This window comes from Muntiacus reevesi, chromosome 8, assembly GCF_963930625.1.
Source record: "Muntiacus reevesi chromosome 8, mMunRee1.1, whole genome shotgun sequence".
Lineage (NCBI taxonomy): Eukaryota > Metazoa > Chordata > Mammalia > Artiodactyla > Cervidae > Muntiacus > Muntiacus reevesi.
The window spans coordinates 44877837-44891512 of NC_089256.1; the positions used below are offsets into that span (position 1 = coordinate 44877837).

The following is a 13676-nucleotide window of genomic DNA, read 5'->3' on the forward strand; positions in this document are numbered from 1 at the left end:
CGTAGGTCAACTTTGCTTGCTGAATTCAAGAATAAATGACTGCTTATCTACATTTCTTTTCCCTAGGAATTCTGTAGGAGAATACAATGTCTAGACTGTATTTTACACAATGACCAAACAAAACACTTCTTGAGGGTGGACGAAAGGTTTTCATTAAATTGTTTTTTCTCTGTGGAGATTAAACATTTTTTAATTATAGGAATATATCTCTATTTTTGAGGTTAGGAAAATCAATGGAAAAATATGATTCACCATACAAACTTTCTTGTATCATACTTTCATAGTATCTAATGGATAAAGGAAAGATAATATTATATTCAAGGACATCTAATAGATAAATCCCCATCAATATTTTTCACACCTATGTACAAATCATAAGTGATATATAAAATGTGTAAAAAAACAACCCCACTAAATATACAGCAAACAGTAAAAGAAGTTGTAGCAAAGACATAATACACATACATTTAAAAGCAGTAAATGATTTTAAAACCTGTTTTCCCCTTCTGTATGTGTGTTCTGTGTCTCTTCAGTCTAGGAATTACAGTGTAGCTGAACCTACATTAGGCCAGTTCTTCTAAATTCTTGGCTCCCATTTTCTGCCATCTATATATTATGTGTTGAAATCAGGGGGAAAATTATACAAATAATATGTGGACATTCTATTTTAATATTTATTTTATTTGTCTGTACGAGGTGTTAGTCATGGTATGCAGGATCTTTAGCTGTGGCATGTGGGATCTAGTTCCCTGACTAGGGATTGAACTCGGGCCCTCTGCATTGGGAACTCAAGATCTTAACCACTGGATCACCAGGGAAGTCCCTGGACAGTCAATTTTATTTTATTTATTTATTTTTTAATTAGTTTATTTTAAAAAAATTTTTTATTAGTTGGAGGCTAATTACTTCACAACATTTCAGTGGGTTTTGTCATACGTTGATACGAATCAGCCATAGAGTTACACGTATCTGGACATTCAATTTTAAAACCAAATGGATATTTTACTTTTGAGTAAGTTTTAACCATAAAATAAACAAATTAATCGATTTACCTTTTTTTTTTTTTTTTTTAAAGCAAATACCCACTTTCAATTCACCTTGTCCATTCGGTCTTTTTCCACTCCAAACCGACCTCCATAGCCATGAGATGCTTTGGGCCCTGACTCCATCTCTTTCTTCTTGAGAATATCATGCTCCTCTGATACTTTGTTCCTCAGCAGGTGGATGCTGGAAGCAAACACATCACAGAGACTTGTCTAGCACAGAGAAGTCAATGAACCCTCCTTGCCAGAAAAATAGTAATTTTGCAGTGTGTTCTGTTCATTTTTAGCAATAGTCCCAAACAGTCCCAAATATCCTGTGCTGGGTCTGGGAGTAAGGGATTAGTGTGGCCGGCATATATAGCCTGATACGAACTCTTCATCAACCAATAGTATCCTCTAGTCTGTCATTTTGTTCACTAAATAACCTTCTGATATTTAGACTCATGTTCCTAAATGTTAGAGGCCAGTAATTGAAGAGTTATTTTCCTCTCTGAATGGATTTGCTGTCTAACAATTAGGTGTTCTACATCAAGAAGCACAAAAAGATTCATATATCCTTTACCCACACATTCTAGTCCTAGAAGTCTATCCCAAGGAAATAATTTTAACTGTGGCAAAGCATAGTGTCTAACAATATTCACTGAAACATTATATTTAATAATAAGAACCAAGAAACAATTTATGTGGAAAAAATTGGGGAATAGTTAAGTAAATTGCACATTACTTCCACCCCCCCAATTATTTTTATTAGTTGGAGGCTATTTAACTTTACAATATTGTAGTGGTTTTTGCCATACATTGACATGAATCAGCCATGGATTTACATGTGTTCCCCATCCTGAACCCCCCTCCCACCTCCCTCCCCATCCCATCCCTCTGGGTCATCCCAGTGCACCAGCCCTGAGCACTTGTCTCATGCATCCAACCTGGGCTGGTGATCTGTTTCACACTTGATAATATACATGTTTCGATGCTGTTCTCTCAGATCATCCCACCCTCGCCTTCTCCCATAGAGTCCAAAAGTCTGTTCTATATATCTGTGTCTCTTTTTCTGTCTTGCATATACGGTTATCATTACCATCTTTCTAAATTCCATATATATACGTTAGTATACTGTATTGGTGTTTATCTTTCTGGCTTACTACACTCTGTATAATGGGCTCCAGTTTTATCCAACTCATTAGAACTGATTCAAATGTATTCTTTTTAATGGCTGAGTAATATTCCATAGTGTATATGTACCACAGCTTTCTTATCCATTTGTCTGCTGATGGGCATCTAGGTCGCTTCCATGTCCTGGCTATTATAAACAGTGCTGCGATGAACATTGGGCTACACGTGTCTCTTTCAGATCTAAAAATGTGGAACGCTTCACGAATTTGTGTGTCATCCTTGCGCAGGGGTCATGCTAATCTTCTCTGTATCGTTCCAATTTTAGTATATGTGCTACCGAAGCGAGCACTGCACATTACTTTTTTTTTTTTTTTTTTTTTTTAAATATTATTTTATTAGTTGGAGGCCAATCACTTTACAACATTTCAGTGGGTTTTATCATACATTGACATGAATCAGCCATATAGTTACACGTATTCCCCATCCCGATCCCCCCTCCCACCTCCCTCCCCACCCGACTCCTCAGGGTCCTCCCAGTGCACCAGGCAAGAGCACCTGACTCATGCATCCCACCAGGGCTGGTGGTCCGTTTCACCATAGATAGTATACATGCTGTTCTTTCAAAACATCCCACCCTCACGTTCTCCCCCAGAGTTCAAAAGTCTGTTCTGTACTTCTGTGTCTCTTTTTCTGTTTAGCATATAGGGTTATCGCCACCATCTATCTAAATTCCGTATATATGTGTTAGTATACTGTAATGTTCTTTATCTTTCTGGCTTACTTCACTCTGTATAATGGGCTCCAGTTTCATCCATCTCATTAGAACTGATTCAAATGAATTCTTTTTAACGGCTGAGTAATATTCCATGGTGTATATGTACCACAGCTTCCTTATCCATTCATGCACATTACTTTTTAAAGGCACATGAGGAAGTTATTAAAGACATTGAGTAGGAAAAATACATCATTGAGGAATATATCTACACATTAAGTATTTTATGTCTCTTCTTGTCAAAAATGAATGCCCTTCGCACTGTCCCTAAATCTGCTTATTCCCAAGAGAACTAAAAATTAATAACCTTCACTTGGGACACCTCTATCCCTAACAGAACATAACACTGAAAGGAGGCCTTCTTCCCTTTGCTTCACTTTCGTCTTTACCATGGTGGTGCTAGTGGTAAAGAACTCGTCTATCAGTGAAGGAGACATAAGAAATCCAAGTTCGATCCCTGGGTTGGGAAGATCCCCGGGAGAAGGAAATGGCAACCCACTCCAGTATTCTTGCCTAGAGAATCCCATGGGCAGAAGAACCTGGTGGGCCACAGTCCATAGGGTCACAAAGAGTCGGACATGACTGAAGCGACTAAGCACAGCACAGTACTGAGAACATCTATGGGTATTTGTTTGGCCTGAGGATATGAAGTGATAGCTCAGCACCAGCACCAACTCCAGCACCAATAAGTGACAATCAGGACTGATACTTGGACGCATATAACGACCACTGGGGATTCCTAGAGACACTTGGGCAAGAGAACCCTAAATAAAAAATTTGACTTCCTGCAGTGAGAAATGGAGGTTTGGAGAACTGAGACAGCAATTTTCCTGGAACTTTACTAGCTCAGATAAACCAGATATATTGGTTACAGTTAGAGTGGCCATTTCATAAACAAAATTCTCCTCTTTCATGGAAGAATAGATCCATCTTGTGGCCTTGTAGTGTAAGGCCACCAGAAGTCTTTTTAAAAAGCCACATTGGCTTTAGTCAAAGCTAATTTTAGAAAACTGGCTTTGAACCAGATGAAATTAAGCCAAGAGTTGGAAGAACCCTCTGTTCCCGTGCCTGCTCTAAACCCTCTGGCAGCAGTGAAGGCAGAGATCCTGTGTTGCTAGTTTGACAACATCAACACTTTAGAATTATCTGTGTCCAAAAAAGTTACTGGTTCCAAGAACAGGTAAATGACCAATATTTCCCAACCAAAGTATTCAGATGAAGAATGAATAAAATGGGACTAGACATTACTTTCAAATGGGAAAAATATGCAAAGTTTTAATAAATTCAGCCACTGTTGCATGAATCATAACTGCATTATAGTTGAAACAAATTTTTAAAGGAATTAGAAAATGAGATTCAGGAATATCTCCCTAATAGTTGGCAGTGAGGCTAATCAGAGAATCATGACAATAGACAATAAAATTTGAATGAAAATGTTGGGGCCAGCAAAGACCAACTTTTTACCAAATTCTTTAGGCTATAGTTGAAGCTACTATAAATGTGTCATATTATTCCATTATTAAATAAACATTAATTAAATATTTATTAAATTTTTTTAGTGTGAGGTACCGTTAGACTCTGACAATACAAAGATAATTAAAGTATGAAAATAGTGACCAGATGGAAGATATCAAGAGGAAACTAAAAGTTATATTTCAATGTCCTAATTAGCATACCTAAGAAACTTGACACATTAACTCTCAGAAGCCTATTTAAAGTCTTAAAATACCTTGCCTTGGAATTGATAAAACAGTATAGTTTATAGTAACCAGGACCTCAAAGATGAGCTAAGAGAAGGAATAGACTTTTTTTCTTTGTTATTATTATAAAAGTAAAAGCACAAAAATGAGTGACTCAGACTATAAGATTTTATTCACAAACAATGATCATAAACAAAGAAAATTCTAAAGAATCTACATCAGTTTGCTACTAGAGCTATTCAGTACATTTAGCAAGGTCCCAGAAAACAAGACTACAATCAAAAGCAATTTTATTTCTACATACTGGCCAAAGACATTTGAGAAATTAAAGCTAAAAATAAATTCTACTTACCATCACATGAAATAACACTAAATATTTTAGTATAACTTTAATTAAATATGTGCAAGACCTGAACACTGAAAAACATTTCTGAAAAGATTAAAGAAGACCTAAGTAAATGGAAACATATCCCATATTCATGGCTTGGAAGACTTGAGATCAAGTTTTGGATCTCAAACTTGGAAAACTAAGATGTAAGTTCTCTCCAAATCTATGATCTATAGATTCAATGCATTCCCAGTCAAAACACCAACAGGTATTTTTGTAGGAACCAACTAGCTAATTCTAAAATGTGTGTGGAAATGTAAAGTTCTGGGATAATAAAAAGTTATTTTTTAAAGGAGCACAAAGTTGAAGGACTACCTGATTTCACTGCTATAATAAAAGGTACAGTACAATAATGTTACAACATTCAGTGCAATATGGTATGGGTCAGAGCAGACATAAATCAATAAAATAGTTTAGAAAAGAACATTCACATATATGGTCAAAGATGCTAGGTAAGTCAATGAAGAAAGAATAGTCTTTTAATGATGTGGAAATAATGAAATCTCCAAATGGAAGTAAAATGAACCTCAATCTTTGCCTCATAATGTACACAAAAACAAATTTGAAGTAAATTGTAGACTTAAATGTAAAAGCTAAAACTATAAGTCTTTTAGAAAAAGACAAAGGAAAAAATCTTCACAATTTGAGGTAGGCAAAAATTTCCTAGACACATAAAGCACTGACCATAAAAATTTTTGATAAAATTAGACTTCATCAGAATTAACATATTTTGATCTTTAAAAGAAGCTATTAATAGAGTGAAAAGGCAAGTTGTAGTCTGGCAGAAAATATTTATAAAACATAATGTCACAAAATACTTTTATCTAGAATATTTAAAGAACTCTTAAAACTCAAAAGAATACAAATAACCCACACTAAAAGTGAGAAAAAGATTTGAATAGACACTTCAAAATGAAGATATATGAAAATAAATGAATGGCACATGAAAAGATATTCAATAAAATTATCAAGTAGAAAAAATACAAGCTAAAATCACTACACACTTAACAAGAATGATTAAAAATACTAACAATATTAAGTGTAAACAAGGACATTAAAACCCATACATTATTAGTAGGAATGAAAAAACATTTCTTTCAGAAAGCAATTTCTTAAAAAATTAAAACAGACTTTTTATATGACTCAGGAATTATACTACTTTTAGGTATTTCCCAAGGGAAGTAAAAATATATGTAAAGAAAAAGATTTGGGCCCAAATATTCATGATAGCTTTACTTGACAGCTTTATTTATTTTTACCTGACCTTCAAAAGGAACAAAAGACTGATACACACAAGACCATGAATAGATCTCAAAAATATTATGCTGAATGAAAGAAGACAGACACAAAAAATACATTATATATTACTCCATTTACATGAAATTCTAGGACAGGCAAAATTAAGCTATAGTGACAAGATGCAGATCAGTGTTCACATCCAGCCTCGTAAAGAGGTGCATGAACATAAGTGAGGAAAAGTGGTAAGAAGATGGAGAGAAGGCAAGAACCCTTGAAAACCAGGCAGGTCCTGGAAATACCAGACTGCTTGGAGCTGCCTGGTCCAGGACTTCTCTACACAATAGGTGAAGGATAGATAGGATCATTTGAACTATTTACCAAATTACCAAATCACTCCTCAAACTAAATCTATTTTTACAGACCTCAAAAAGAAAGATCATGGGGGATGGTAGTGAGATTAATGAGAACCACAATCACTTCCTTTTCCTGCTTTGAGTCATCTGAGCTCTGCAGCTACTGTTCTCTTCTACTTCCCCTCCTTTCCAAGGACCTTAGTGATTCCCATCTGATCTTAAAGGTTATTCTAGTCCACATGAGCCAGAAAGAATCCCAGAGTATTATAGACTTACCACTGGAAGGTTCTCTAGAGATCTTTTTGATCCCAGTGGTAAGTTTGAGAATCAGAGAGGGAAGTGGCCTGTCCAAAATCACCTGGCTAGGAATGAGCAGAGACTGGGCTTTTACACCTCAATAGTCTGGGTAAATGGGAGAGGAGTGGGTTTTTGGGTAAATGTCCCCACCATTTATTTTATCAGATATAGATCCAGTTAGGCTAATAAGGAAACACCCAGGGTCACCACATTTTACAGCTCCAGGGGTCACCAGGCAGAGTAATAAATATACTGGATTGTGTAACACAGCAGTCCAAATAAATGCCACTTAGGAATAAGGAAGATTGTCATCTGTTTACATGTTTATTTTAGGCTTTTAGGAAGAAAATCTGATTCAACCAATCTATACTAACAAGAAATGGAGATAACATTATTGAGAGGCCAGGAGGTGCTAAGTACTGCACTAGACATTGCTACTTGCTAATTCATTGAATTCTAACCATGTATCTGCAGGGTAGCTAGTCGCATCCTCATTGGATAAATAAATAAGCTGAGTTTCAGAGAAGTTATATGCCTAACTCACATTGCCATTAATGGTAGAGCTGTAAATTGAATCTAAATCTATCTGATAGGCAAGTTCAAGCTCTTTCCATAAGATTGTGGCAGGGGTTTAGGGGTCCTCTTTAAAACATTCTACTTCTGCTCTGCATGTGAGGGGCATTGGTAAGGGAAGGGTATAAGGAGAGTTTGTATGCTTATCTTAATAGCTCTCAGGATACGAGGGCTGAGTGGCCTTTTCTCAGAAAAGGAAAGACATCTTAACTTGGGCAGGATTTGATGAGCCTACAGAAGAGCACCAGAGAAGCTTCCTGCATGACCCAATTCCATTTTTTCACTTTCCAACTGTTTCCAGAATTGCCTAGTTTCCTTAATTATGATATTCATACATTTACCTGAAATAAAACATTTATGTCCAATTAAACAACAATGCATAGTGTTAAATATTATCAAATTATATAAACAAGTGCCAAATTTTCATAGCATGTGGCTTGTGCAGTGTGACCATCTGCTGACACTTTTAAAAATCTAGAAGAAAACAAGGTAAAAACACTGCTGTTTATGAGGAAGGGGCATTAAAGTGGAGCTTAAAGTGATTAATTTTGCCAACTTATTTACTTTTTAATTTTGCTCTTATTATACTGTCTTTTGTGTCTATTGGACATTTTGACACTATCCAAGGCAAACAGCCCTAGTTAGAAAAGCCTGAATAATCCATGGAAATGAGAGAATCTCACAATCCTAATACACATTATACCCCACAGAAATCCCTGGATTTGTATGTAACTTCCTTCTCTCTTGTGGTATCAGAGTTTATTGTTTGTTTTGCTTTTTTCTCTGGTAAAATATTGGTTTATAATCTTTAAGATTACTAACATAGTTTTAATCAACAGGTTTTCCAAGTGTCATATTTCTTCATGTTACCATTCATCACTTCCTGCTTCTGTCAAATAGTCAAATATAAATTTTTGTTTTAAAAGTCATTTAGACCAGGTGTGGGACCTGATATTATCCTCTTATTTATGTTAATAATATTTATTCTGAGATCTTTCCCTTGACATTTTACTGAATCCTTCTTGGCCCATTTGAAGTCACCCTACAATACAGACACACATTATATATATGTGAGTTGACAGACAATAAATTAGTGAAGTTAGCACTTCCCTCTCTGGATTCCTCATGTCTTACTGAAAGAAGAGAAACAGTTAAGATTATAAACCCACTTGGGGAAATAACAGAGAAGCTGGAAATAAAAAACAGATAGTAGTGTCGGGGGCATAAGAGGAGAGACATGAAACAAATACACAATGATACACAGAAGGACACATGGGGACAGAAAGAAGAAAAAACAAAAACACAGAGACAAGAATTTCTCTCTCTCCTTCTCCTGAGTCTCCAAGTTTTCCCTGGGCTCTTCCCATACCTCTTTCCCTCCTCCCAGTCCTTTTGGCACCTACTTGATATGCTCTGTGCGTCCAGAGCCCTCGATGGTCTTGGCTCCCCACCGTTGTTCCTTCTCGGAGATGTCATTCTACAGAAGACAGCACTCAGCAATAAGTGATGGCAAGAGATGTACTAAACTGAGAGGCCACACAGCTGACACACATGCCCCCCACGTGCCCTGTATCAGCTGCTTCCTTCAGTCTAGGACTTTACTCAGACCCCTCTCCACGCCTATCCCACCCAGACCCCCATGGTAACATGGAGCTGGCGAGCTCTGAAACCTCCCTTTCTATTCTGCATCCCTCAAACTTTCTCCTTTAGGTCTCCTACAACTCCTGAATCCCTCCAAGTTATACATGTCCAGCTCAAATCCTGGCTCACAGGCCAAATGAGACCCAGTTAATTTGCTTCCTCAGCACTGCCTTCCAAATCCTGTCAGTCACAACATCACTCATCTGCACCTGCCTCCTTCCAGTCTCAACACAGGCTATCATGCAGGGCCCACTCACTGCAGACTACTGTACTGCCAGACAGTCCCATCTAGGGCTAGCCCAGTCCCAGACTTCTTCTAGGCCCCCTCAAAGTATACAGAGTAGCCCACATGCCTGCCCTCTGCCACTTATTGTCCAAGTAAAGTTATTTCCACACTCACCACAAAGTCAGGGTCTGTGTCCCAGTCATCACCCTGGGTCTCCACGGAAACAGATACATCATGTCCTACTACAGACTTCCACATCTGAGGGTGAACGAAAATGGGAATGATTAGATGAAAAAAATCAAGAGGTGGGAAAACAAGAATGCTGAAATCAGTGATTAGTAGCCCAATGTTTCTCATAAATTTTTTCTTAGAAGAAAATAGAATCTGAAGCAAAGCAGATGAAAGTTTTAGGAAAGTACTTTTGCTCAGAGGAGGGGGGTGATGCAGATATATTAAGATGAACTAATGTAGCCTAGGTTCTTTAGTCTGGAGAGAAGTCATGGGTGTAGGTAACACTAAATAACGGGTGTCAAAACTGCTCAAATCCCCTGCTTGTGTCAAGAGGCCAGCCCAGGGAGTGGCTTAAAGCATTTATCAATGAGGGATATAGAACATGCCTGGAATGACAGTGTCACTTCACTCAGGTATCTACATATGACTTCTTTCATAGGTGTCATGGTATATATTAGCCCAACTCTTGATAAAGTGAACATCTACACTCCTCTCTACAATCTGCTAAACTCCACTCTAAGACCGACCACTGTACAAGTTGCATGTCAATAGGGGCTCTCAGCTGAAATTCCTTCCCTGAAGAATGCATGGGGAGGTATTATTTGCTGAGACTAATTCATTCATTATTCAAGTTTTAAAAATGGTTTAATCATATTTTGGTCTTCCCAGGTGGCTCAGTGGTAAAGAATATGCCTGTCAAGCAGGAAACGTAGGTTTGATCCTTGAGTCAGGAAGATCCTCTGGAGAAGGGAATGGCAACCCACTCTAGCACCTTTGCATGGGAAATCTCATGGACATAGGAGCCTGGTGGGCTACTGTCCATGGGGTTGCAAAGAGTCAGACATGACTTAGCAACTAAACAACAACAACAATATATTATTTTTTAAGGACAGTAACTGGTTCAAAAAAGAGCATATAAAATCCCTTGTTCTGAACATTAAGAATCATTAGACTTTTATTAAACTAAATAGACGTATTTAAGAAATATTTGGAGAACACTACTTTGAGGGGGTGCCAAATTATCATTTCACTAGGGCATCCCCAGTGTCTCTGCTGGCCTGCCAGTCCTGCATGAGGAGTTGAACAGGTGCTCTGCATCTGTGGGGTCCTGGGTCTTGGTGTGAAGGAGAAACAACAGACAATGCTCATCTGCTCTGGTCTACGACTCCTTGACCTTGGTACCACTTACTAGCTGGAAATTCCTGCCCACCCTTCCATGCTCATACTACTTCCCCACACCCTTTACTGTCTCTTAAAGGAGCCCCTCTTACAATCACTCCTAGGACCCTCCAGTCTCTCAAGTCAGGCACTCAGACTCTCCAGTTTTCCTTTTCACTTGAAAACTCCATCCTTCTCCAGCTCTTTGAAAAACCCCTGGGAAACCAGCCACAGGGAAATCTGGGGGTAGACTGGTTAATGAGATGCAAAGAGGGCACTAGGGAAGTATGAACCGAGTCAGCTGAACTGCGGGACGAGTCACTGCCAGGAGCAGTTCTGTCTTCCCCTGAGGGGGTGACAATACTGGATGAGGGGAAGGTGGATAAGACCTATGGTCCTGGCTCTGGGGCTGCTCTGCCATCAAAAGGAATTCACACAGAAAACTGGAAAAGAGAAGTTTCTGAAATATTCATGAGCAATAAGGAAGCAGTGAGGACCGATGGTCCTGTACTCTTTCTTGCTGCTCCTCTCAGGCCCCAGCCTAACTCTCCCATAAGCCTCTCATTCTCATGTATTTTTGAGACAGAAGGGTTTCTGACACAGAGCCAACTTAGCATCCTTGAGCTACTGGCTGGGAATAGGGAAGCCAAAGGTGCTATCTAGAGGTAGGAGACCAGAGAGTAACTGGCTGAGGCCTAGTACCGTGGATATCAGGCATGATCGAGGATCTACTTATGAGCCTGCCTCAGTAAAGTACAGGGACTGGGTGTCAGATCACCCAGCTCTGTTCCTAAGCTCCTGTGGGAAAATGGGTTAGGGAGTCAAGATAAGAGTATGTACACATTTGCCAGGTACCAGGCATTTATCAATACTTTGGTAAAGTATTGAACATCTCTGAAACTCTGTTTTTCCCAATGGAAAACAAAGAGGTTAACCTCACTACTCCATCAAGTCCCCTGTATTTCTGACCTTCTGGGATTCTGTGATCCTACAAACAGAGAAACCAGCCCTAGTCGAAGCACCATGACTTAATTTGGCACTTGGTTCTCAGCACTGGTGTACATTAGCAATTACTTCCTGATCTGTTGCAATGTCTCCTGTGGGTTTTGTCTCTCTGTTAGACCCATAAGCTCTCCAAGGGCAGAGGCTGTCTTCACCTCCAATAATCCTTCTCCCAACTCAGTGCTTAGGAGCAAAGGGCCTTAGAGAGAATTGCAGATAGTCAGCAGAAACCAGGAGGCCTGGATGGCGGCTGAATCCCATTCCCTGGGCTCCAGCATTTTCCTTCTGTTTCCATCCTCACATGCTCATTATCTACGACCACTCACCACCAGGCCGGCCTGCTGGCCATAAAAGGTTAAAAGCCTACTAGCAATGACTTCACCTCTCAGCAAGGAGTAACAGCCAGGTAGGGTCCTCTCATTTCAACTCTTGTCCTGTGCTCCCCAGTTTTCCCACTGCCCAGAGTACCCACCTTCAACTCTGCGTTTGCTCTCTCAGCTCCTCACGAAGACACTCGACTCCTTTCTAGCTGCTGCCACTTCAGAGTAAGAAACTCTGAGCTGCTATTTCAGTTCCGTATTCAGGTTTTCTGTCATTTCCTGCCACTCTGTCCTCACAACTGCTTCCTGAAGTTTGAGTCAGTTCCTTCTGCTTAGGTATTTAAATAAAAAAGGATTAAATGCTCTGTGCTTACTCTTTTGCAAGACTTTGAGGGTTCCGGAATCCTTAAAAAATGCTTCTCTCTCAGAATTTATAGTCTGGTCAGGGAAGCAAAATATTTAACTAGAAAACACGTAGAAGAATGCTGTAGAATAGCATTTGTACCCTAAACAGATGGGTAGTTGCATCTGTTTATAATAAAGAAATTTAGAGAATTTGGTATGGACTGAAGGGATAAGAAAGGATTAATGGAAAAAAATGATTTTTATGTGGATTTTGAAACATAAGATTTAAAAAGGAACTCACTACCTTACCCACAGTACTTAAAACTGGGGTTTACATATAATAGATGTGGGAGTTAACTTATAAGGGAAAGGTAAGACATAGACACAGAGGGAGGAAGTTTCAGATATTCTTTAGGGGGAGGTGAGGAGTCAGACCTAATTCAGAAAGATTTAGTCCCAGGCAATAAGTCAAAGCTATAGTTTTTCCAGCAGTCATGCATGGATGTGAGACTTGGATCATAAAGAAGGCTGAGCACCGAAGAATTGATGCCTTCAAATTGTGGTCCTGGAGAAGACTCTTGAGAGTCCCTTGGACTGCAAGTAGATCAGACCAGTCAGTCCTAAAGGAAATCAACCCTGAATATTCATTGGAAGGACTGATGCTAAAGCTGAAGCTCCAATACTCTGGCCACCTGATGCAAACAGCCGACTCATTGAAAAAGACCCTGATGCTGGGAAAGATTGAAGGCAAAAGGAGGAGGTGGAAGAGGATGAGGTGGTTAGATAGCATCACAGACTCAAGGGACATGAATTTGAGCAAACTCTAGGAGATAGTGAAGGACAGGGAAGCCTGGCATACCGCAGTTCATGGAGTCACAAAGAGTTGGACATAACTTAGTGTCTGAACTACCACAGGAAGTAGGAAGAAATCTCATTAGAACTGATTCAAATGTATTCTTTTTAATGACTGAGTAATATTCCATTGTGTATATGAGTTCTCTCAGTTCTAATTAGATGGATGTAACTGGAGCCCATTGTACAGAGTGAAGTAAGCCAGAAAGATAAACACCAATACAGCATACTAATGCATATATATGGAATTTAAAAAGATGGTAACGATAACCCTATATGCAGGACAGAAAAAGACACAGATGTATAGAACAGACTTTTGGACTCTGTGGGAGAAGGCGAGGGTGGGATGATCTGAGAAAATAGCATTGAAACATGTATATTATCAAGTGTGAAACAGATTGCCAGCCGAGGTTGGATGCATGA

At 38.9% G+C, this 13676-nt stretch overlaps 1 protein-coding gene and 1 non-coding gene across 2 annotated transcripts in view; both read right to left on the minus strand.

The window, feature by feature from the left end:
* HCLS1 (hematopoietic cell-specific Lyn substrate 1) overlaps positions 1 to 12337 on the minus strand; it is a 35687-nt gene extending 23350 nt beyond the window's left edge. Inside the window, exons 1-4 of the mRNA XM_065943533.1 lie at positions 12209 to 12337; positions 9520 to 9603; positions 8882 to 8955; positions 1098 to 1227 (exon numbers count right to left, since the gene is read on the minus strand). Coding sequence (XP_065799605.1) covers positions 1098 to 1227; positions 8882 to 8955; positions 9520 to 9603 — 288 coding nt within the window. The 5' untranslated portion in view covers positions 12209 to 12337. The remainder of the gene's footprint in view (positions 1 to 1097; positions 1228 to 8881; positions 8956 to 9519; positions 9604 to 12208) is intronic.
* LOC136173818 (U6 spliceosomal RNA) lies at positions 2399 to 2505 on the minus strand. The gene has a single exon (XR_010664298.1). It is a non-coding gene; the product is annotated as a U6 spliceosomal RNA (small nuclear RNA).
* Positions 12338 to 13676: the final 1339 nt, after the last annotated feature.